Below are 21,146 nucleotides of genomic sequence, written 5' to 3'. Positions count from 1 at the left end.
GCCACCCGCCAGTGCCAATGTTTTCTCTTTGTCCCAGAGTGGAGCAACCTCTGGCCCTCGTTTGATCAGCCACTGTCTGTCTCCCAGCATCCTCTCTGGCCAGCTTTCCCACAAACACGGCGTGTGTGCTCTGCCCACTGCCAAGATAACACACACAGCTCTGGCTAAAGGTACATCAGATAATGTCCTTTATGGCCAAGCTCCGTCCCGCTGCTGGGTAGGCCAAAGGAGGGACTCCAGGGCCAGGTGAGGTCTGCGGCCGGCTCCTCAGCCGAGGCCACTCCAGGGAAGGTCGGGCACTAGAAAGTCCTCCTGTCTTTGCTGCCTGCTGACCATGAGTGAACTCCCATCTTCGACTCCTGTGGGGTCCTTAGGACTCCAAATAAACAAAGGCTCCCGGTGCTCATCAGAGGACGTTCCTGCAGCTACGTCAAAGCCTCGGCACAGCCTGGGGGTTCTCCATGCCTCCTACAGTGTCAGGTAAGCGGGCATGACCCAAGGTGACGGCACCACTCACCCCTCCGCTGGCTTTCGCTGATGGGGGCATGTTTGGAGGCTTCAGCTCCCTCTTTAGTGGATCGAGGTGGAGAGAGGAGAGGGAAGGGCTGCCAGTGATAAAGGAGGAACAATGGCCCCTCCTCCTGCCCGTGGCAGCACCTGGAAGCTATGCCAACTGGGCAGCTGTGCTCTGCCTCGTGCCCCTGTGCCCCTTGCCCCTTCCTGTGTGTTCCCCTGGTGTGCAAGCTGTTTGATGTAAATGGAGAGGACTTGAGGAATGGGGGTGCTTGCAATACGAGGTGCAGTAAAGCCTGGTGAAAAAATGCAGGGTGAACCGAAGGAATGAGCAGGGTCCTGTTTGCCACCTCCCAGCCAGCCAGAAAGAGCTGGCACTCGGAGCAGCTGCGGGCAGGTGCTTTCCACAGGTGATCTTTGTCACTACTTGCCAGGGTCCACAGAGGAGGACACCTAGGAACGTGTCGAGAGATAGTTGGGGTGGGGCAGAGCTGGCATCACTACTGGGGGACAAAGTTGTGGCCCCTTCCCAGACCCCACTCTGCCTTTCCCCCTCGGGGTTTCCTTTAAAGCCATCGAGTTGGGCCCTGGTGGAACATCGCATCTTGCCGGCAGCGGTGGAACAGGCAGATCCTCAAAGATGTCTCCTTGTACGTTGAGAGCGGGCAGATCATGTGCATCTTGGGGAGCTCAGGTAAGCTTGAGAAGGAGGGCTCTAAATTCTTCATGAGCATTCAGGAAAGGCTGTGTGGTTTGATTTGACCACCACACTGAGGAAACAGGTTTAAGCTGTAGCAAGAAGTTCGTAACAAGTTTTATATTAGCGTGAAATCTAATGGCATGTCTGACTGTGAACGCAAGGAGCCTGGGACTAATTGACATCTTTAGAAAGATCCTTGGAAAAGTTTCAAGCCCTGCCTAATATGTAAGTTAATTCAGCAGCTGGGAAATAGGTGCACTGGCCCTAAGAGGAGATCTGTGTGACACACAACGGTGTCCACTACACTCAGTTATCCTGCACATTTCAAGGTTGAAAGAGTCTGACAAATTGGCTTCACAGAGGAGCCTCTTGACTGAGTCCTTGCTTGAAAATTGTTGACGTGTCCTGACTCTCCACTTACAGCACTCTCTTTACTAGAGATGGGTAATGGAAGTCTGTGATTAAGTCAGGCATGCTCAGCCTTTCAGCCTGAGGTGTTAAATCCATAGCCACTCCCCTGCTACAGCAGGTGGACAACTGGATGGCAGTGGCAACGGTGAGTTTAAATGGAAAGGAATTCATTGACTAAGACTTCACTTTCCTGACTGTTTCATAAAATGACATGATTTCACTGGTGTCTTACCTAAAGCAGCGTTGTTTATCAAATCTTCATTGGTGAGGCAAAGATGACTTAGGTGTTCAAAGCCTCACTAAAGAATGGGGTCACCTGACACTCCAGGGGAAGGTAACTTTATCTGACCCATCATATGCTATCGATTAGGACCTAGATTCTGTGCCACGTGTTCCCTCGCAGGAGACTAGTAACAAACGATTCCTGTCCTTTTAGGCAAGATGACCCCAAAGGTCATGGGGCTATTGCCCTGTATGGCATTAACCGGTTTTGTTTCTTTTTTCCTTTTTTACTATAGTAAAATTTACATAAAATTTACCATCTTAATCATTTTTAAGTGCACAGTTCAGTGGTATCAAATATATTCACAACGTTGAGCATCCACCACCGCCATGCATACCCATAACTCTTCATCTTGTAAACCAAAGCTCTGTCCCATTAAACAATAACTCCGCCTTCTCCCCTCCTCTCAGCCCCTGGCAGCCACCATTACACTTTTGCCTTCGTAATTTTGACTACTAACTACTTCATGTAAGAGAAATTATGCAAACTTTGTCTTTCCGTGAGTGGCATATTTCGCTTACCATAATGTCCTCAAGGTTCATCCATATTGTAGCATATTGCAGAATTTCCTTCCTTTTTAAGGCTGAATACTATTCCACTGTATATATACATTTATACTCTCTCCTCTCACTCTCTCTCAGTTGCCATCCTAATGAGGGTGAGGTGGTATCTCACTGTAGTTTTTTTTTTTTTAATTTATCTTTATTGTTTAAAGTATTACAGGTGTCCCATTTTTCCCCCCAATTGACCCCGTCCACCTCACTCCCACCCCCCTCCCCATGCCTTCACCCTGTTATTAGGTGTGTCCATGGGTTATGCATATATGCATATAACTTCTTTGGTTAATCTCTTCCCAACCTCCACCCCCCTTCCCTCTTTCCTCTGAAATGTGATCGTCTGTTACACGCGTCAATGTCTCTGGATCTACTTAGTTCGTTAGATTCTTTTGTTCATTAGCTTCTTAAAGAAGACCCTTCAACATTTCCTGTAGTGCTGGTCTGGTGGTGATGAACTCCTTTAGTTTTTTCTTATCTATGAAGCTCTTTATCTCACCTTCAATTCTAAATGATAGCTTTGCTGGGTAGAGCAATCTTGGTTGTAGTTCCATGTTTTTCATCACTTTGAATATTTCTTGCCACTCCCTTCTGGCCTGCAAGGTTTCTGTTGAGAAATCAGCTGACAGTCCTATGGGTGCTCCCTTATAGGTAACTAACTGCTTTTCTCTTGCTGCTTTTAAGATTCTCACTCTTTCTTTAACCTTTGGCATTTTAATTATGATGTGTCTTGCTGTGGGCCTCTTTGGGTTCCTCTTGTTTGGGACTCTCTGTGCTTCCTGGACTCATAAGTCTATTTCTTTCCCCAGGTAGGGGAAGTTTTCTGTAATTATTTTTGCAAATAGGTTTTCAATTTCTTCCTCTCTTTCTTCCCCTTCTGTCACCCCAATAATATGAATGTTGGGCCTCTTGAAGTTGTCCCAGAGGCTCCTTATACTATCTTCATATTTCTGGATTCTTTTTTCTTTTTGCTCTTCTGGTTGGGTGTCTTTTGTTTCCTCATGTTCCCAATTGCTGATTTGATTCTCAGCATCCTCTACTCTACTGTTGATTCCCTGTAAATTATTCTTCATTTCAGTTTGTGTGGCCTTCATTTCAAATTGGTACTTTATGATGTTATAGATTTTCTCAGTTGTTTTTGTAATAATATGCTTGAGCATCCTTATAAACAAAATTCTGAACTCTGTATCTGTTAGCTTGCTTGGATCTATTTCATTTAGTTCCTTTTCTAGAGATTTCTCCTGTTCTTTCCTTTGTGACATGTTTCTCCACATTTTGGCTGCTTCCAGGTGTTTGTTTCTATGTATTAGGTGGAGCTGCTATGTCTCCTGGAATTTGTAGAGTGGCTTTGTGTAGTAGGTGTCCTATAGGATCCAGTGGCTCAGCCTCCCCAGTCACCTGAGCTGGGCCTTCTAAGTGCTCCCCTGTGTGGGCTGTGTGCACTGTCCTGTTGTAGTTGAGCCTTGGTTGCTATTGGCCTCACTGGGAGGAGTTGGCCCCCCAGGCCAATTGGCTGTGAGGACCAGCTGCAACTACAGCCAAAGAGCTGCTGTGCTGGAGACACCCCTGTGGAGCAGGATTTACTTCAGTGGGGCTTTGGTGTTCACCAAGTGCGCCCCCTGAGTGTGTCACTTGTGGATGTGGTAGGGTTATAATCCAGTGTGGTTGAGTCTGACCACCCGGTGCACTGTTTCTAGGGCCTCCCAGGAGGTGCAAAGTGAGCCTCTGCCAGTGCCTTGCCCAGGGCCACCCAGCATGAGCTACACAGCAAATTGTAGTTGGCTGCTATTTGTGCTGGGCTTGGCGTTGTCTAGGAGAGGCCAAGCTATGAGCCAATGCAGGTGCCGCTAGTGCCAGGCCTGGGGCCCCTTATCAAGCCGCATGGGGCCCACTGCTGCTTGAGAGATTTTTAGGAAAGTCCTAAGCATGGGGCTCGAGAGGCCACTTGCACAGAAAAGCCCCTGGAAATGGCCTGGATGAGCCTGCAGGTGGGGAGGGGCGGAGCTAAAGGTGTGAGTCAGGTGCTGGCAATTCAAACATGACTCCTGTCTGATGGCTGTGTGCAGGGAGGTCTCGCCAAAGGAGCACTGGCCTCCGCCAGCCCTTCTGCCTGGGAGGAAGCCGCCCCTCCACCTCTTGCCCCAACTTCAGGCAGGTTAGTTCCTCCCCAAGTGTCCCAGGTCCTTTCAAGCTGCTGCCTGGTGCTGGGCTCAGAGGGAGCGCGTCTGAGTGAGTCCGTGCCGGGCCCTTTAAGAGGAAAGCCTGGGGCTCCCACAGCCTCCGTGACCCTCAGGGACAGTCCCCGCTGGTTTCACAGCCCGGAGTTGTGGGGACGTCTCTTCCCGGCCCTGGAGCCCTGGGCTGGTGGCCTGCTGTGGGCCTGTGACCCCTCGCTCCTCCGGGAAACCCCCACCGCTGAGATTCCCTCCTGGGTTTAAACCGCGGCAGTGGGTGTGGGCCTGCTGCCGCGTCTCCAGGATCCAGCCCTGATCCGCTGGCATCTCCGCCCCTCCTACCCTTCTTGATGCTTCTTCAGTTCCCTGGTTGTAGGGCTTCTGTTCAGCCAGATCTCAGGAGGTTCTCAGTGACGGTGGTTCTGTATTTTAGCTGTAATTCTGATGTGGTTGCGGGAGGTGGTGGTGCAGCTGTGACCTACGCCACCCTCTTGATCCCCTTGCTATAGTTTTGATTTGCGGTTCCCTAATGATTAGTGATGCTGGACATCTTATTTCCTAGCAACAACCCACTGGGTCATGTCCAAGGCTGTCCTCCCCGGCTGACGCGGGTGGTTTCACCAAAGGACTCGCTAAGCTAGCGCTTCTCAAGCTCTAACATGCATGGGAATCACCCAGGGATCTTGGAAAAAGCAGAATCTGTTCCAGCGACTGCGGGCGGGCCTGGGGTTCTGTGGGTCTAACAAGCTCTCCCGGGACCCTGAGGCTGCTGGTGGCTGGACCACCCGTGATTAGCAGGGTTCTAGGCACTGTCCCCCTACTTTCGGGAACCACCGGACCATCCCAGGCGACCATAAAAAGAAACTCAGATGTCCTGGGACCAAGTGTTCCCAAGAGCCCCGGTTTTCTTTTTATTTTGATGCTATATTGTCTTTTTCAGTGGGACTCAGCTTTAAAAGCAAGTAGGCAGCTGGCGCCCCTCCAGCCCGACGCCTAGAGCACTGACCCTGGGGACAGGCAGGGCCCCCGCTGGTGCCCCGAGAGCTCGCCCAGGGCGCTGAAGCGGGAGTCAGGGCTGGGCCCTGGCCGGTCCCGGGGCGGGGAAGGCCCTGCGGCCCTCACGGCCCTCGCGGGGACCTCCTCCAGCCCTGTCGCCCACAGGCTCCGGGAAGAGCACGCTGCTGGACTTCGTGGCCGGGCGGCTGCGGCGCAGGGGCGCGCTGGGCGGGGAGGTGCGCGTGGACGGCCGCGCGCTGCGCGGGGACCAGGCCCGGGACTGCTTCTCCTACGTCCCGCAGGTGCGCCCCGCCCCCCGCTCCCCGCCCCCCCCGCTCCCCGCCCCCCCGCTCCCCGCCCCCCGGCTCCCCGCCCCCCCGCTCCCCGCCCCCCCGCTCCCCGCCCCCCGGCTCCCCGCCCCCCCGCTCCCCGCCCCCCCGCTCCCCGCCCCCCCCGCTCCCCGCCCCCCCGCTCCCCGCCCCCCGGCTCCCCGCCCCCCCGCTCCCCGCCCCCCTGCACCTCCCAACCCCCCGGCGCCCCCGCCCGGCCCGCGGGGCCCTGACACCCCCTCTCCCCCCGCCCCCCCCCGCCCGGCCCGCGGGGCCCTGACGCCCCCTCTCCCCCCGCCCCCCCGCCCCCCCCCCCGCCCGGCCCGCGGGGCCCTGACGCCCCCTCTCCCGCAGAGCGACACGCTGCTGAGCAACCTCACGGTGCGGGAGACGCTGCGCTACACGGCGCTGCTGGCCATGCGCGCGGGCCCGCGGGGCTGCGTCCGGAAGAAGGTGGGTGCCGCGCGGCGCCCCCAGCCCGGCGTCTCGGGCCGCGGTGGCCTCGGCCGGGAGGCGGGCGGGTCCTCGGCGCCCAGGGCGCAGGCAGGGGCGGCCGCCTGATTTAGGGCCGACAGCGAGGGGCGAGCCCCCTGCAGGCTTCCCGCCCGAGCTTTAGGGCGCCCCTAGGCGCTCAGGGGCCCCTCGGGGCGGGGGACGGCGCCCAAGGGGCTGCTGCCGAGCGGGTCCATCTCCGTGTCGCGCCGGCCGGAGGGCCCGAGGAGGGACCTGGGCTCTTTCCCCAGGAAATGCACGTCTGCGCCAATGTGCAGAGAATTCGTGGCCCCTGGAACTCGGGGCGGGACGTGGCCCCGGCAGCCCTGCGCGCCCAGCCTGTCCCCCGCCTGAGCGCCTTTCCGAGCCCGACGCACCTTGGGGAGAAGGGCGCGGGCGGGGAGGCCAGCGCGCAGGGCGCGCCCCCAGCCCCGGGAGCCGCGGCGACGGCCGGCTGGCCTGCGGGGCTCCGCGCTGAGCCCGCGCCCCGGCCGCCCGAGAGGCCCGCCGGCCGCCCTGCTCCCGGCCGAGCGCTGCCGTTTGCCGGCGGCCGCGGAGGACCGGCGCCGCCTCTGCGACGACTCGGCCGGTAACCATCCCTCCCGGGCGCGGGGCGCAGGGCGGTTTCCGAGGACGCAGGCATGGAGCAGGCCGGGGCTCCGTGGATCCCAGCGTCCCAAGGGTCCCTTCGAGGACTCTGAATTCTGTTCTCAGCAGTGTTTACAAAACGTGGGAGAGGCTCCCTGCGGGCTGAGAGGCACGTGCAACAGGCGCGGGACGGCCGCCCTGTCCGGCCATCCCTCCAGGCCAGGAGGCCGAGCTTTACTCCTCTCCTGCTGCTGCAGAGCAGGTGAGGGGACACTGCGGAGCCCGGCCTGGCTGCTGAGGGCATAGGCCTGGCCCGGGCACCAGAGCTCAGTCCCAGGATCCTCCTCTCGTGGCAGGACGAGACCCCCCCGTTTTTCCACCACAAGCCTTACTGGTTTACTCACGCGTGTTTAACCTCCGTTACTGCTCTGCTCTGTTTAGATGTGTCCCTTCTTTTGGTCAAAGCTCCACCTATGATGCTGATCCCGCCCTGCCCCCGCCGCCTCTGGAACACTGCTCCCCAACTCGTCCCCTTTTTCTCCAAGCCAGTTCGTTTTGTTATTTTGATAACACAGTGTCGTCCCCCCCCATTATAAAAGTAACACAATCTCCTTAGAGGTGTATGGAAACAAAAACCACTGCCATACGTATCACTGTTTTCAGTCCCTTTCTCTGCTTTCCCAGGGCCTTCTGCGGGTTGGGGTACTCGGTGAGGGGAGAGCCAGGAATAGAGGGGATAAGCTGAGGGAGGAGAGAAGGAGAGGGAGGAAAAAGACCGACCTTCCTGATCAGCGTCAGGAAGGAATTTTTTGTTACTGCTGGGGGGAGTTGAAAATGAGGGGTAAGGAGAGATTTCAGGGCACCACAGGGGATAAGTAGAGGGAGAGAATTGGGGGCAAAGAAATTTTAAGAAGTGTGGCTGTAAGTTATAAACTGGGTTCCCTTTAAAGTCCTTAGAGAGATTCAAGTGAAGATTGGCATCACTTTTAATTACTTTCGATAGCTGGATTATATTTCTTTTGATGCAAAACCACACTGAGATTGGACCACAGGGGACTCCAGGACTTATTTGGGTTACATAAGGGAAATCAGGTTTATTTCAAGCCAAATAGGGTTTTCTTAAACATATAAAACATTTATTCTCATGAAGTTTCAAAACCCAAACACTAAAAAGAAACAAGCTTTGTTGTAACTATGCCTTTGGGGGATTTTTCTGTGCGGGTTGGACTGACTGACGTCCTGAAAATAGGAGCCGAGTGAAGACTCCACTGTCTCCTGGAGAATAGCCGGGAAGCAAGTGTAAGCAGTTTTTGTTGCTCTAAGGACTTTTTAAAACAATTCATATTATTTATTTTAATCAGCTGCATGTATTATGTTGTGATTAGAACCAAATTGGATTTTGTTGCGATAGGCGTGCTTTCCCCAGGGTGCGGTGAGCCTGGAAGTGGCCCGAGCACCTGCGCCGTCCTCAGGCTGTGGCTTGGAACAGCCGCCCCGCGGTGACCAGCCTTCCTGGGCTTTATGTCTCCCACAGGTGGAGGCGGTCATGGCCGAGCTGAGTCTGAGCCACGTGGCAGACCAGCTGATTGGCAACTACAGCTTTGGGGGGATTTCCAGTGGCGAACGGCGGCGGGTCTCCATCGCAGCGCAGCTCCTCCAGGATCCCAGTAAGTGGGACCCAGAACTGCCACCGAATGCTGCCTCGGCATCTTCCACGTCAGGCCCTTTCTTCAGTCTCCATTTGCAAAGGGTTTTGCACTGAGGTTTTTCAAACTGAAGACCCGGTTTTTTTGAAAGCACCATGTAGTTCCTGATACTCTTTCATCATCCAAGAACCAAGCAGCTCTTGGACTCAGAAACATTCGTGTTTTGATATTCAATTAGAGGGCCCTGCCCTGTGCATCCTCACTTCTTATAGGAGCATCACCACCGTGTCTGCTGTGGACGGCCATGAGATTGATTCAGTGTGACTGCAAGTATTCATGAAATGGCAGGAATTAAAGTAGGACTTTGATGGATACACTTAAAAGTGATTTTGTTGGGGAGGGGCTGTCAAAGTGGGTAGCCTGTCACCCGGCTCCCCTGCCTGGTTGGTCTCTCCCCCCACCACCTGGGGAAACCGCACCACTGCGTGCACCTCAAAGAAGACATAGTCACACTGGGGGAGACCAAGACTGCCTGCTCTAGATGGGCCTAGGTCACTAGAAGGCAAATGAGATAGATGCTCTGAAGAGTCCTTGCCACTTTGGGGGTAGAAATAAATGACAGTTAAGTCCTCTGAAAAACCCAAACACCTGCCCACTTCAGACCTGGATTCACAGGTTCGAGTTTTTTGCAGTGCCAAAGACCTTATTAGTGTTGGATAGTACTGGACCCGAAATGTGGTTGTGTCTTTTAAACCAGCCTCCTCTCGGCCTTTTATGAACAACATGGGGCCAGCCTGCCAGCCCTGGTCCTCTCAGGGTTCCCTGGACAGAGCCCAGACAATCCACAGCACCATGTGGGGGCCTGATCTAGCTGCTGCCCTGTTCCCCCAAGGATTGAGCCTGAGATGAGCTGGGAGCTGGGTCCTCCCAGGTCATGCTTTTTCTCCAGGGCTTAGGCTGAAAGAGAGTTTACAGGCAGGTAATTCTTACTGTGCACTGTTTGGATGGGGTAAACCAGCTCAGATTAGGAACTGTTCAAAATTCTGGGTGACTCTGAAATCTCCCCGTTCTTTGCCGGCAGCGGTCATGCTGTTTGATGAGCCGACCACGGGCCTGGACTGCATGACTGCAAATCAGATCGTCGCCCACCTCTCAGGGCTGGCTCGCAGGGACCGCATCGTGATCCTCACCATCCACCAGCCCCGCTCCGAGCTCTTCCAGGTGAGCAGGGCGTCTCCTGTTCCTGCTTGTCAAGGGTGGTACATGCGTTTGCTGAGCTGAGGATCACAGGGTAGAGATTAATTAGTGCTCGACCAGAGCAGTTGGAGCCAATAGCTCCTGACATGGGAAAGGCGAAGGATGGGAGCGCACTTCCTTCAGCACCTGCCATTTACCAGATACCTTCCACGCACCAGCTCATTTCATCCATACAATGGTCCTGTGAGGGGTGTGTCAGTATTTTCACTTTACAGAGAAGAACGAGACTTAGAAATCGTACAAAATTGAGCCACGATCACACAGTTAATAAGAAGCTGGAATTGGAAGTCCAGTTGGCTTCAAAGGCTGTTTTTTCCCACTAAATCACATAGTTTTCTTCCAAAAGTCTCACTTATCCTCCCAGGATCCTCTTAAGGAGCTATTATTTGCCTTTTATAGATGAAGATCTGAGTTGGGGTTTTTTAAAATATTTTGTCCAAGGCGACTCAGTAGCACGGCTGAGGCTCAAACTCAGGTCCATTGCTCAGGCCCAGTCCTTCTCCTCCACCCAGATGTGGTGCTGGGGACAGGCCGGATGCTCAGGGGCAGCCCACGCTGAAAAGAACAGGGGTGCATTGTGAGCGTCCCCCTGGATGCAGGAAGAACACTGGTGCGTGGCTGAGGTCACTGAAGGACTGACTGCTTGGAAACTTTTTTCCATAAGGATCTGGAGACTTGGTTACACACTAATACCATCTGTTGTCCAATCAGCTCTTTGACAAAATCGCCATTCTGAGCTTTGGAGAGCTGGTTTTCTGCGGGACACCGGTGGAAATGCTCGAGTTCTTCAGCGGCTGCGGTTACCCTTGTCCTGAACATTCGAACCCTTTTGATTTTTATAGTAAGTTTTTCATTCACATTCCCCACCATCATAAATATGTTTTGAACTTGATCATCTCAGATTTCTGCCTGGGTGACACCAGCATTAGTGGGTTTTATTTTTGGTGTTTATAATCCTCAAGAAATTAATTTGGCTAGGTCAATCAACTTGCCATACCCTATGAGAATGAGATGGGGGAATCTCTTTTAAATTGGGGCATGCCTTCTCTGTCAGAGAAAAATGAGCTGAGCTTCTGAATTCCCCCATACAGCCCCGGTGGGATCCTTATGGCCCTGGTGGTAGCTTTAAAATATTCTGATTTTAAAGGTGGGTATTAACAGCAGGCATTATTCTGGTGGGATGAGGTTTATAGCTAATTCTCCTAAACCAATGATGAAACCTATATTATTAGCCAGTGTGTATATATGTGCATTTAAGGACACATGGGTTATTTCTTTTGGGGTAAAATTTTAGTGGACCTGACATCAGTGGATACCCAAAGCAAAGAACGGGAAATGGAAACCTACAAGAGAGTCCAGATGATTGAGTCTGCCTACAGAGAGTCAGCAATTTATCACAAAATCTTGGAGAATATTGAAAGAACAAAACACTTGAAAACAGTACAGATGGTTCCTTTCAAAACCAGAGACTCCCCCGGAGCTCTCTCTAAACTGTGTGTTCTCTTGAGGTAAGAGACCCAGCCCGTTGTCGGTGCTTCTGTCCACCTGCAGGACAGGAATTAAAGTGGGGCTGTCTTTCAGGAGAGTGACGAGAAACTTGCTGCGGAATAGGCTGGCCGTGGTTATGCGCCTGGCTCAGAATCTGATCATGGGCTTGTTCGTCCTCTTCTTCCTTGTGCGGGTCCAGAGCGATGTGCTCAAAGGTGCCTTCCAGGACCGCGTGGGCCTCCTGTACCAGTTCGTGGGCGCCATGCCCTACACAGGCATGCTCAACGCAGTGAACCTGTGTGAGTGCCACGGCCACGCCTGCACCCCGGAGGGGAGGGCGGGGCTCCTCTCTCCTTGAATACCTCGCCTTGCAGGACCCCACCGGCATCAGGGTACTTCTCTGAGCTCAACCTGGCTTCTCCAGATTCCCTCTCTGGGGAAAGGTGTCTACTCACCCCTAGTGTGAAGGAGTTCACCAAGTGGATCCACCCGAGGTCTCTAAGGATCCAGGGAAGCATGAAGTGTGAGGTGCCGGTGGGCAAGGTTTGGAAGGGCGATCCCTGCTATCCTCTCACCATTAGGATGCGGCGCAGTCCAGGGGCCTAGATACCTGGCCGTCTTTGCACTGTTACATCCTTTTTGAAGCTTATTTTAAGACGGCCACAACCGAATTTTTAAACTCAGTGGGAATCCAGAAGCAATACTCAGTTGCCCGATGGCCTGTGCCCAGACCCTGCACAGAAATAGGACAGAGTAGCTCGCATCACTCATTTGTGCCCCTTTTGCATGTGCGCCTTGAATTGGTGGCGCCCCTCCCCCCACATTAAGGAGAAGGAAATAAATTATGACCGTTTTGCAACCGTATTGTAATTCAGAGAGAGTATAGATTTCTGGGGTGGAAGGTAATGATAACTCTATGGACTGCAGGCCCCCTCTTTCGATAACTTGAGAGCCCCAGCTGGTCCTCGCCGTCCAGCTCCAGCAGACCTCAGGCTCAGCTTGGGCTAGCCCTCCCTCCCTCGCCCTGTGGTGACCCACTGTCTGCAACCTGCCCTCTGTGCCCAGTTCCTGTGCTGCGAGCTGTCAGTGACCAGGAGAGCCAGGACGGCCTGTACCACAAGTGGCAGATGCTGCTGGCCTATGTGCTGCATGTCCTCCCCTTCAGCATCATTGCCACCGTGATCTTCAGCAGCGTGAGCTACTGGTAAGGGGTGTGCACAGGTGTTCGGTCCTCAGGGTCAGGCCTCCCCTGGGGTCCTATCCAGGCAGTGGGACCATAGAGGGAGAGCTCCAGGGTAGGGAACCATGAGGGTTTTTTGGTATTTTTCCCGCATCGGTGCTCCTGTTTAGTAGGAATATTAACATGTCTGATTACGAGCGGGGCCCCAGATCCCACTGCAGCAAGTGTGGTCTGTGCAGTGTCAAACCTTCCGCGAATCTGTAAATTGCCACATTCCAAAATCCATCTCGCCCTAATTTGTTTCAAATAATGGGTTATGGACATAAGCAAATCTCCACATGACTTTAATTCAAGAAAGTTTAAGATTAGTATTATAGGGAAGCACAAATACTATGCTGAGCAATATAATAATAATAATAAATAATAGCTAGCACATATTGAGCACTTGCTTTATGACAGGCACTAAGAGATTTAAATATATTAATTCATGTAATCCTTGCAGCCATCCTATAAAGGTGATACAATTATCCTTGTTTGTAGGCAAGGGAACTGAGGCACAGATGGAATAAGTGGTCTTCCCCACAGCACGCCCATTATCCCAAGTAAATTACAAATGAGACCAAGAGTACTTGGCTGGGTGGGGAGAGGGACTCTTGGAGGCTTTATGGAGGAGAACTCGAGAGACAGCAGCATTTCAACAGATGGAGAGGGGAACAGGGCATTCCAGGGGAAGGAGGAGCAGGGGCATTGGTCTTACAAATGGAGAAAAGAGCAGCCATGTCCAGTGGTTGTTGAGGATGCTCTCACTAGGGAAATGCTATTTGGCGAAAGTAATATAAGCGCTAAGGGGCATGGATATAGGGTAATCTATTTACAAGAAAATGAAGGTCAAATGGATGGGAAGGGTTGGAGAACAAAAGGCTAGATGGGAATGGAGTAGACCTGGGGAGGGCTGGCCTGATGGAAGATGAAAGCGGTGAAGGGTCTTCACACTGTCAGCAGCCCCACGTAACGGGTGAGTCCTGTTCAGGGGGGCGGGCTGAGGCAGGCCGGGTGAGCCCTAGCATCAGGGTAGTGGGCTAGCTCGGGTAGGAGCCGCGCCAGCGAGGGAGAGCATGGCTAGTTACGGAGAAGCCTGGAGAGTCAGCAGCCTCCTCCTGGCAGCTAGCTGTGACTATTTTCCTAGGAGAGCTGAAGGGGCTGCAAATGGGAAAAGGTGGCTCACATTGAGTTGGAGCCAACAGAAGCAACTGACGATAACAGAAGGTCTTAGATGCTGGCTCTGTTCCCAGAAGGCCTTTGATAGGGGAGTTTGACTTGCCCTCTTCCCCACCACTCTCCACCACGGACTCATTCATAGAAGGCAAGTGTGGCATTTTTCCTAAATGATAACCCTTGGAGACAAACGGAAGATCGTGTGTGTTTTTTAGGACTCTGGGCTTATACCCCGAGGTTGCCAGATTTGGGTATTTCTCTGCTGCTCTCCTGGCTCCCCACTTAATTGGTGAATTTCTAACTCTGGTGCTACTTGGAATGGTCCAGAATCCAAATGTGGTCAACAGTGTAGTGGCTCTGCTCTGCATCTCTGGGGTGCTGGTGGGATCTGGATTCCTGAGGTGAGTCAAAGGATTCGGGTTGGTGTGACTTGTTGTTAATGATCACCCGGTAATGACTATTAAGGAATTCCAGAGAAGAGCTATGTGACACTAGTTGAAGGTATCGCCTTATAGTCCGGGGTATTTATAGTGCTCGTGAATCATCATTGCTTAGACCTTAAACTCTTCACCATTTTTTGATGTCCTCACATCAGGAATCAGGAAATGACAATTTAGGCATGTTATCAATATGATTCACATGTAATAAGCCATTGTAATAATAGGAGGAAAACCAATCTAGAAAAACCCTCGGCCTATTTTACAAGCTCAATAGCACGCGTTTAGTTCATTTCTGCTTCTGCAGTGCTGAGTCTCTGCTCCAGTTCTCAATCCTCACTTTCTCTTAGGAAGTGAGAACAGTCAGATAAGAGAGCCTGCAGGATACAAGACTGCTCAAGGAAGTACCAGGACTAGAGACAGGCAACGAATGTTAACAGTAATTAGCTCTGGGTGATAGATTTTTATTTCTTCATATTTTCCTATATTTTGAATTTTCTCATAATGGACAGGCATCATTTTATAACCAAGAAAAAGACGTATAAATAAATAAATAAATAAATAAATAAATAAATAAATAAATAAATAAAATATACAATATAAATGAAATATTTTATATTAAAAATATATAAATAATAGAAAAATAGAATAATAAAAGTATATGAAAATACATACAAGAGTAGTAGCAGGAAGGATGGAAAATTTTGTAAGGGTAAAAGTGATCCGAGGCAGGTGACCTGAGTGGGATCTAGTAAGTAAACTATGGGTCCCTGAGGAAATGTGAAGAAGATGCCGTTTTTTGACTTAAAAATCAAATAAACAAAAAAGCTATAGAGCATCTAAATTATATTTGTATGCTTAGTTATTTAATCTCAGAACAATCCACGTTCAGGAAGAAAACTAACCTCGGATTTAGCTTAGCTCCAGTCGCACCACTGTGAAGGCTGCCCGGGGAGGACGGGCCCTGCCGTCAGAGACTTCCTCCACCGATTAGCTGCCAAATGCCCCCGGGAGGTCACTTTTCTATCTAAATTAGTTCCCTCATTTACAAAGTGGAGATCGTGATCTCGGTCCCACATCCCTCAAGGGATTGAGAGAGAAGCAAATGACATAATCGATGTGAAAACACTTCATAAGCTGAAATGAGCTATACAAAGGCGAGGTATTATAAATCTAAGCGAGCCGGGGTTTGATCAGTCACGCAGGGGTTGGTTTGTTTTTTATAACAACACCATTACATTGTATTTGTCTCCAGTGCTTAAGTGGATCACTGGGGTCTATGAAAAATGCACAGATCAAATCACCCCAAGGGCATGGAATCAAGCCAGCGAGGTATAGACCGGGCCTTGGACAGCATCTCCTTTCATATTTCCATCATTACAGGTTCCAATCGGTCTGGCAATATTTCATGTATTTGGTTTGTAGGAAAAAGGGATTAATTGTTCTTAAAAGAGAGGCAGTGGCCAACATTAACAAATGATTTTGGGTTCTTTGCAAAATCTCAGCATCTCAAGGCTTCACTGGGGTTCCACTCTCATCTTGAAACTCTGCTCTTGAAAAACCACATCAACCTCCTAGCCATTAAGTTTATATTTTTCCCTCAAGCATCATCTTTCCTGGATGACTGCCTGCAACATTTGAGCGTTTGGCTGCCTCTTACTTTAAACACAACTGGAAATACCTTCCCTGTCCTTTCTGCTTACAAAACCGTGCGAGTTCTCAGGGGCAGGGATGCACAGCAAACCGAAATGTATGAGAAAGTAAAAGTTACCTGAAGTATCACAACCCAGAATTAAATTTTGTTGTGTATCTTGCTAGACATTTATATAATTTTTCAAAGAAATGAGATCATACTATTGTGAAGGGGTAAAGTATGCATGCCCCCCCCCCCGCCATTTAACGCTATAACATGGACAGTGCCATTTCAACACACTTCAGTGTGGGCCCCTCTCTCCGGAAAGTTCTCCAAAGGCTTCTGTGCCAGCCTGGCTCTCTTCCTATGTCCCTCACTGTGCCCCTGTTCTCCTGCCACCTGCACGAAGCCTCCCATCATTCCCTTGGCTCGATGAGCTCCCCCTTTCTTCTGTCTCTCAGCCCACGTGAGCCTCGTGTTGCAGGCTTCTTTTAATGGATTGTCAGCCTCCTGAGGGCAGCACCCGTCTCACTCACCATCACAGTTCTTCTCAGTGGCCAGCCCGGTTAGGTTTGCAAAGCGTATTTGTTGAATTGTGTGAATAGATGGGTGACTGCTCTCTCCCTGGACTGCCTCGCCATAGACTTGTCATCAAATAATGTTGGTTTTCTTCTCTGATGACGAAGCACAGATTTGGGGCTTTTGTGTTTCGCCTTGTGCGGTGCAGCACAAGGTAAAGGCAGACGGTTCCCACCTCAGGGAGGTAACGCTAGCCGGCGGGGCCGCCATCCTGCCCGCCATCCTGTTCTAGGCCTTTATCGTCTCCCGCTCGACCTGCTGCTGCAGCCTACTCCCTTTCTCGCTGTCCCTAATGTGCCCTTATTTTGGTCTACCCTCCTGCCGATTCCACGTTTTCTGGAAACACTGATTTCAACACGATCTTTCTCATGGTCCTTCAGTGTCCATCCACTGCAAGGCCCTGAAGCAGCTGGCTCTTGGCTGTCCTTCCAAACTCACCTCCCGCTGCTCCCACTTCCCATCTTCTGCTCCAGCCTTTCCAGCCCCGTCCGTCCCACGTGCGGCCCGTCACACGCCTGCGCTCGTAACCACTCTGCCTTCCCAGAGTACCTGCCTCTTCCCTGCGTCCTCCCCAGGTTCCTACCCGTCCCTCCCAGTTAGCAGTCTCTCAATATGGCTAATCCAATTTTGTGCCTTAGAAAACTGCCAAGAACTGAAAGTCATAGAGTTTGGGGGTCACTTGGAAACACTTGGGAATAGCTGAAACCATAAATATTAAATACAAGGATGTTATGACACATGCTACTGGTTTTTTTAAATACTTTCTAGGCACATAGCACTCACCACTGTGTACTTTTAGAGTCGTAAGGAAATAAAGTCTATGTCCCTACCGACACTGTGAGTTCTTGAAGGGTAGGATACTTCCTTAGACTTCCTCAAGCGCTTAGAACTAGTGCTTTGCAAATAGGAAGAATTTAATACATATTTGTTGATTGATCGAAGCTATGTAGTGGACAAGAAGTTCACAAGGTCGCCATGAGGTTTCTCCTGAAACAGGCTGGAGAGGAGATGGTTCATTTTCACAATGATTGCCTGCTCTCTCCACCTTTCCCCCTTGTGTGGTAGGTTAGCTCTTCACATACTAGCACTCTCAACTATGTTTAATTACAGATATCCACCTCTAATGTGATAGGTGTTAGGTATGTTTTTTCTTTTATATCAATGGTGCTTACCAAAAATTTAAACACCAATCCTTTATCAGGGATTGATTATTAAAGTTTCTGCTATAATCAGCCACCAAGCTGTGACTTAAGATGACAGAGTGCTATGCTTACTGACTTGGAAGGATGTCTGAGACATGTCTGGTTGAAAACAGCAGGTTAGGAACGAGCATGAAGAGCTGGATTCCATTTATGTAAAATGGAACACATGTTCCATTGAACACATGTGTCACATGTATCACCAAAATGTTAACCATAGTTCTTTCTGGGCACTGGTATTTCTTTATACTTCTCAGTATTGTTTGAAGTTTTTTATAGTGAGCATTTTTATCATGGGAGATGAAAAGCTGTATTTGTGTTGGCAAACATAAAATAAGGGTTGCCTTTCTTTTCATTTGGTAGGACTATGACCAGAGCCTATTGAATTTCATCTTTCTCTTTTTCTTTTACTTAAGGAACATAGAAGAAATGCCCATTCCTTTTAAAATCTTCACTTACTTTACATTCCAAAAATATTGCTGTGAGATTCTTGTAGTCAATGAGTTCTATGGACGTAATTTCACTTGTGGTAAGTATTCTATTTTGGAATATTATTTTTACATATCATTCTGAGGAAGCAATTTCCTGAGGGAAATGTATTTTTTAAATTAAAGCTATGTCTTGTAATAAGTAGACTTGAAACTTTGCTTTGATATAAGAGTATAACATTTTCTATGTTTTTTTTTAAATGAAATAAGCAGTGTTCAAGTTAGACACCTGTCAAAGGTCAATAGCTTAAGGCCACTCTGATGTTTTTAGAAAATGACAGACCTGCTCCACCCCTCCCCTCTCTCCCTCTCTCCCTCCATTCCACTCTCTCTAAAAAAAAAAAAAAAAGGAAAAAATATTCTTTGGTGAAGATTAACAACAACAAAAAGAGTCAACCAATGACTGCATATAAATAAGTGGAAAAACAAATCGATGTTTCTGTCTCTCTCAAGTATGTATATACATGAAATGGCAGCCCTGATGCACACAGAGGTAAACTCTGGCATATTCTGCTGGGATCAGTTTCTACTGAGCAGGTTGAAGTTGGGTGCAGTGTCTTCTTGTTCCCCAAATGCACATAGTATGGAGCCGAGTAAAGCCATTTTTGGCAAAAGGCTGTTCCCCAACCCCAGGAGAGGGCAGTGGGAGCATAACAAGGTCCTCCTGGCCATCGGAAATCCAGGCCATTCTGTGAAGACAACTAGAGAGTAGGGTAGAATTTAATAGTTGTTTTAATATCTTTAGGTGATAACATTAATAACCTTAGGATATTCAGTGCTAAGTGATCATAAGTGATTATGATTTTTATCAGTGCCGTGGGAATGAATATATACCCCAAATGGAAACAAACCCATCTCCATCTTCAAATGGAGCCAGGGTCCAGAATGCTCACTGTTGCTTCATCTAATAATGAATTCAAAGCTGCCTCAAATGTCCTGTATCTTTCATGAAGAAGGGTACTTAGCAGGGTGCTAAGCTCTTAGTGGGAATCTGGTAAATACTTGCTAATGAAATTACTTCTTAATCAGCAATTATTTACCAAATGCCATATCTCACAATGTTGATCTTTTCCCTGGCAGGCAACTCAAATGGTTCTGTGACAACTAATCCAATGTGTGCCTTCAATCAAGGAATTCAGTTCATTGAGAGAATCAGCCCGGGTGCAACATCCAGATTCACAGCAGACTTCCTGATTCTGTATGCATTTATCCCAGCTCTTGTCATCCTAGGAATAGTTGTTTTTAAAGTAAGGGATTATCTCATTAGCAGATAGTAAGGCACATTGCTGTGAAAATGGGACTTAAGCTCCTAGATTCACATGGCTGCTTTGAATGTCTGAAATAAGAATGCCAGGCGTTTCTTTCTTGATAGTACATCTGAAGTCTTTTAAAGCATTAAGACTCCTTCCATGCCCTTGGGTCCATGCAGGCCTTGAATGCTATTCCAACTTGCAGGGACATGTGGCAATTGGAAATTGTGACTAAGCCAGTCCAAAAATGTAGATAACAATGATTCATAAAGTTATAGAGACTGTATTATTTGTTTTCTTTGCTTTATACAGAAAAATAGGTTAGTTAAAAAATTATGCTTATGTTTGATAAAGGATTCAGTAAAAAGAAAACATTTGAACAGTTACTAAGTAACAGAAAAGGGAGTTGTGGGTGTGATTAAAGCAAAGCATCACGCAGAATTGGGTAAGAATGCTTTCATTCTCCTTTAAAACCCCATAATTATGTGCCCATATCCACGTGAGGGTTCTGAGGTACCTGGTCACGTGGAGAGGACGGTGGACAGATGTTGGATGATGATGACCACTGATTCAGAGCACTCAGTGGTTTAATGGGTTACAATGAAAAGCTTCAGGAATGGGCCGAACTGAGAACACAGCACACCAGGCGAACCTCCGGTAATGTTTTTAACGATTAGTTGTCTATTTTTCACTTTCCACTTAGTTTACTTAAAAAATTAAAAGTAAATGTTATTAGATAAAGTGTATGCACTGAGAAATGGCATCTTTAAGGTTGGAGAGCAGCTATTATCTAAAGTCCATATAGAAAAGATGCTCAACTGACACAATGTCTACACTCAGAAGAACAGGGTTACACACTGGGAGTTCATGTTCTTGAGTTGTAAAGAGATAGAGTGCTGATAAATACAAATACCTATATTACATATTTTTAGGTATCAGATGTTGTATATAGATTGTATATAAATGGGTTGTATACTAAATAACTAGTTATCTTTCTGATTGATCTTCAAGTAATTCATGTATAAGTCTGAAATAAAACTGTCTCAATGTTACCATGGTAACTCTGAAAATATCTTAGAGAGTACAAAAACTTGTTCAGTTACTATGACCTAACTTGTAAAGAATGATAAATTATAGCATTTGAAATGTCTCACATTATAATAGGAAAGATCGTTTCATTAAGGAAACCACAGTAAAATTCAATTTCTTTGAACAGTATTTAAGGATCTGGAGACATTGGTAAATTACCAGAATAGTATTGTCAATTTTTATAAAAGGTCTTTGACACTGATGATTATGGTGTAATAGTTACATAATGCCTTACAGATTATATATGTCACATCAGTTATAGACAATTCTGGAGATGATAATCTATTAAAGTAGTTCAGAGAGAGTACCACAGGAACCTCTTTAGAAATCACTAATTTCAACTTACTAAAGATATGGGTGCACAATGTAAGTGGAAACATTTTCTACCATTCATATGCAGATGAATTTCATTCTAGGCTCAGAAACATTTGGAAAATTGACATAGCACGTGACTTCAAGCTATTAAATGTTAGTGATACCATCTCAGAGAAACATAATGACTTTCAATATGTGACAGTTTGTGTCTTAAGTTGAAAACGGACAGTGATGTATAAGAAAATCAAATTATATAATAAAAATTCCTATTATTATTAGCGGAGTGGGCTGTTTCTTCCCACCAATTCAATGATGTTTCTGAGAGCGCAA

At 48.9% G+C, this 21,146-nt stretch overlaps 1 protein-coding gene across 1 annotated transcript; it reads left to right on the top strand.

The window, feature by feature from the left end:
* The first annotated feature begins 327 nt into the window (after positions 1–327).
* ABCG5 (ATP binding cassette subfamily G member 5) lies at positions 328–21,091 on the top strand. Its single transcript, XM_081156995.1, has 13 exons — positions 328–480; positions 1,086–1,207; positions 5,797–5,933; positions 6,315–6,413; positions 8,575–8,707; positions 9,768–9,907; positions 10,655–10,784; positions 11,238–11,451; positions 11,525–11,730; positions 12,497–12,635; positions 14,042–14,227; positions 18,091–18,203; positions 19,243–21,091. Exons 1-13 carry the CDS (start codon positions 335–337, stop codon positions 19,434–19,436), a joined length of 1,959 nt encoding a protein of 652 aa, XP_081013121.1. The 5' UTR covers positions 328–334; the 3' UTR covers positions 19,437–21,091.
* The last annotated feature ends 55 nt before the right edge of the window (positions 21,092–21,146 follow it).

The sequence above is a fragment of the Miniopterus schreibersii genome (assembly GCF_964146895.1).
Source record: "Miniopterus schreibersii genome assembly, chromosome: 13".
Lineage (NCBI taxonomy): Eukaryota > Metazoa > Chordata > Mammalia > Chiroptera > Miniopteridae > Miniopterus > Miniopterus schreibersii.
This window is presented reverse-complemented; position numbering and strand designations above follow the sequence as displayed.

Excerpts from the sequence above, each read along its gene's own strand:
- ABCG5 (XM_081156995.1), top strand. The coding sequence starts at position 335 with ATGAGTGAACTCCCATCTTCGACTCCTGTGGGGTCCTTAGGACTCCAA. Across the intron at positions 1,208-5,796 it reads GTGCATCTTGGGGAGCTCAG|GCTCCGGGAAGAGCACGCTG; the intron begins GTAAGCTTGAGA and ends TGTCGCCCACAG. Across the intron at positions 11,452-11,524 it reads AAACTGTGTGTTCTCTTGAG|GAGAGTGACGAGAAACTTGC; the intron begins GTAAGAGACCCA and ends GCTGTCTTTCAG.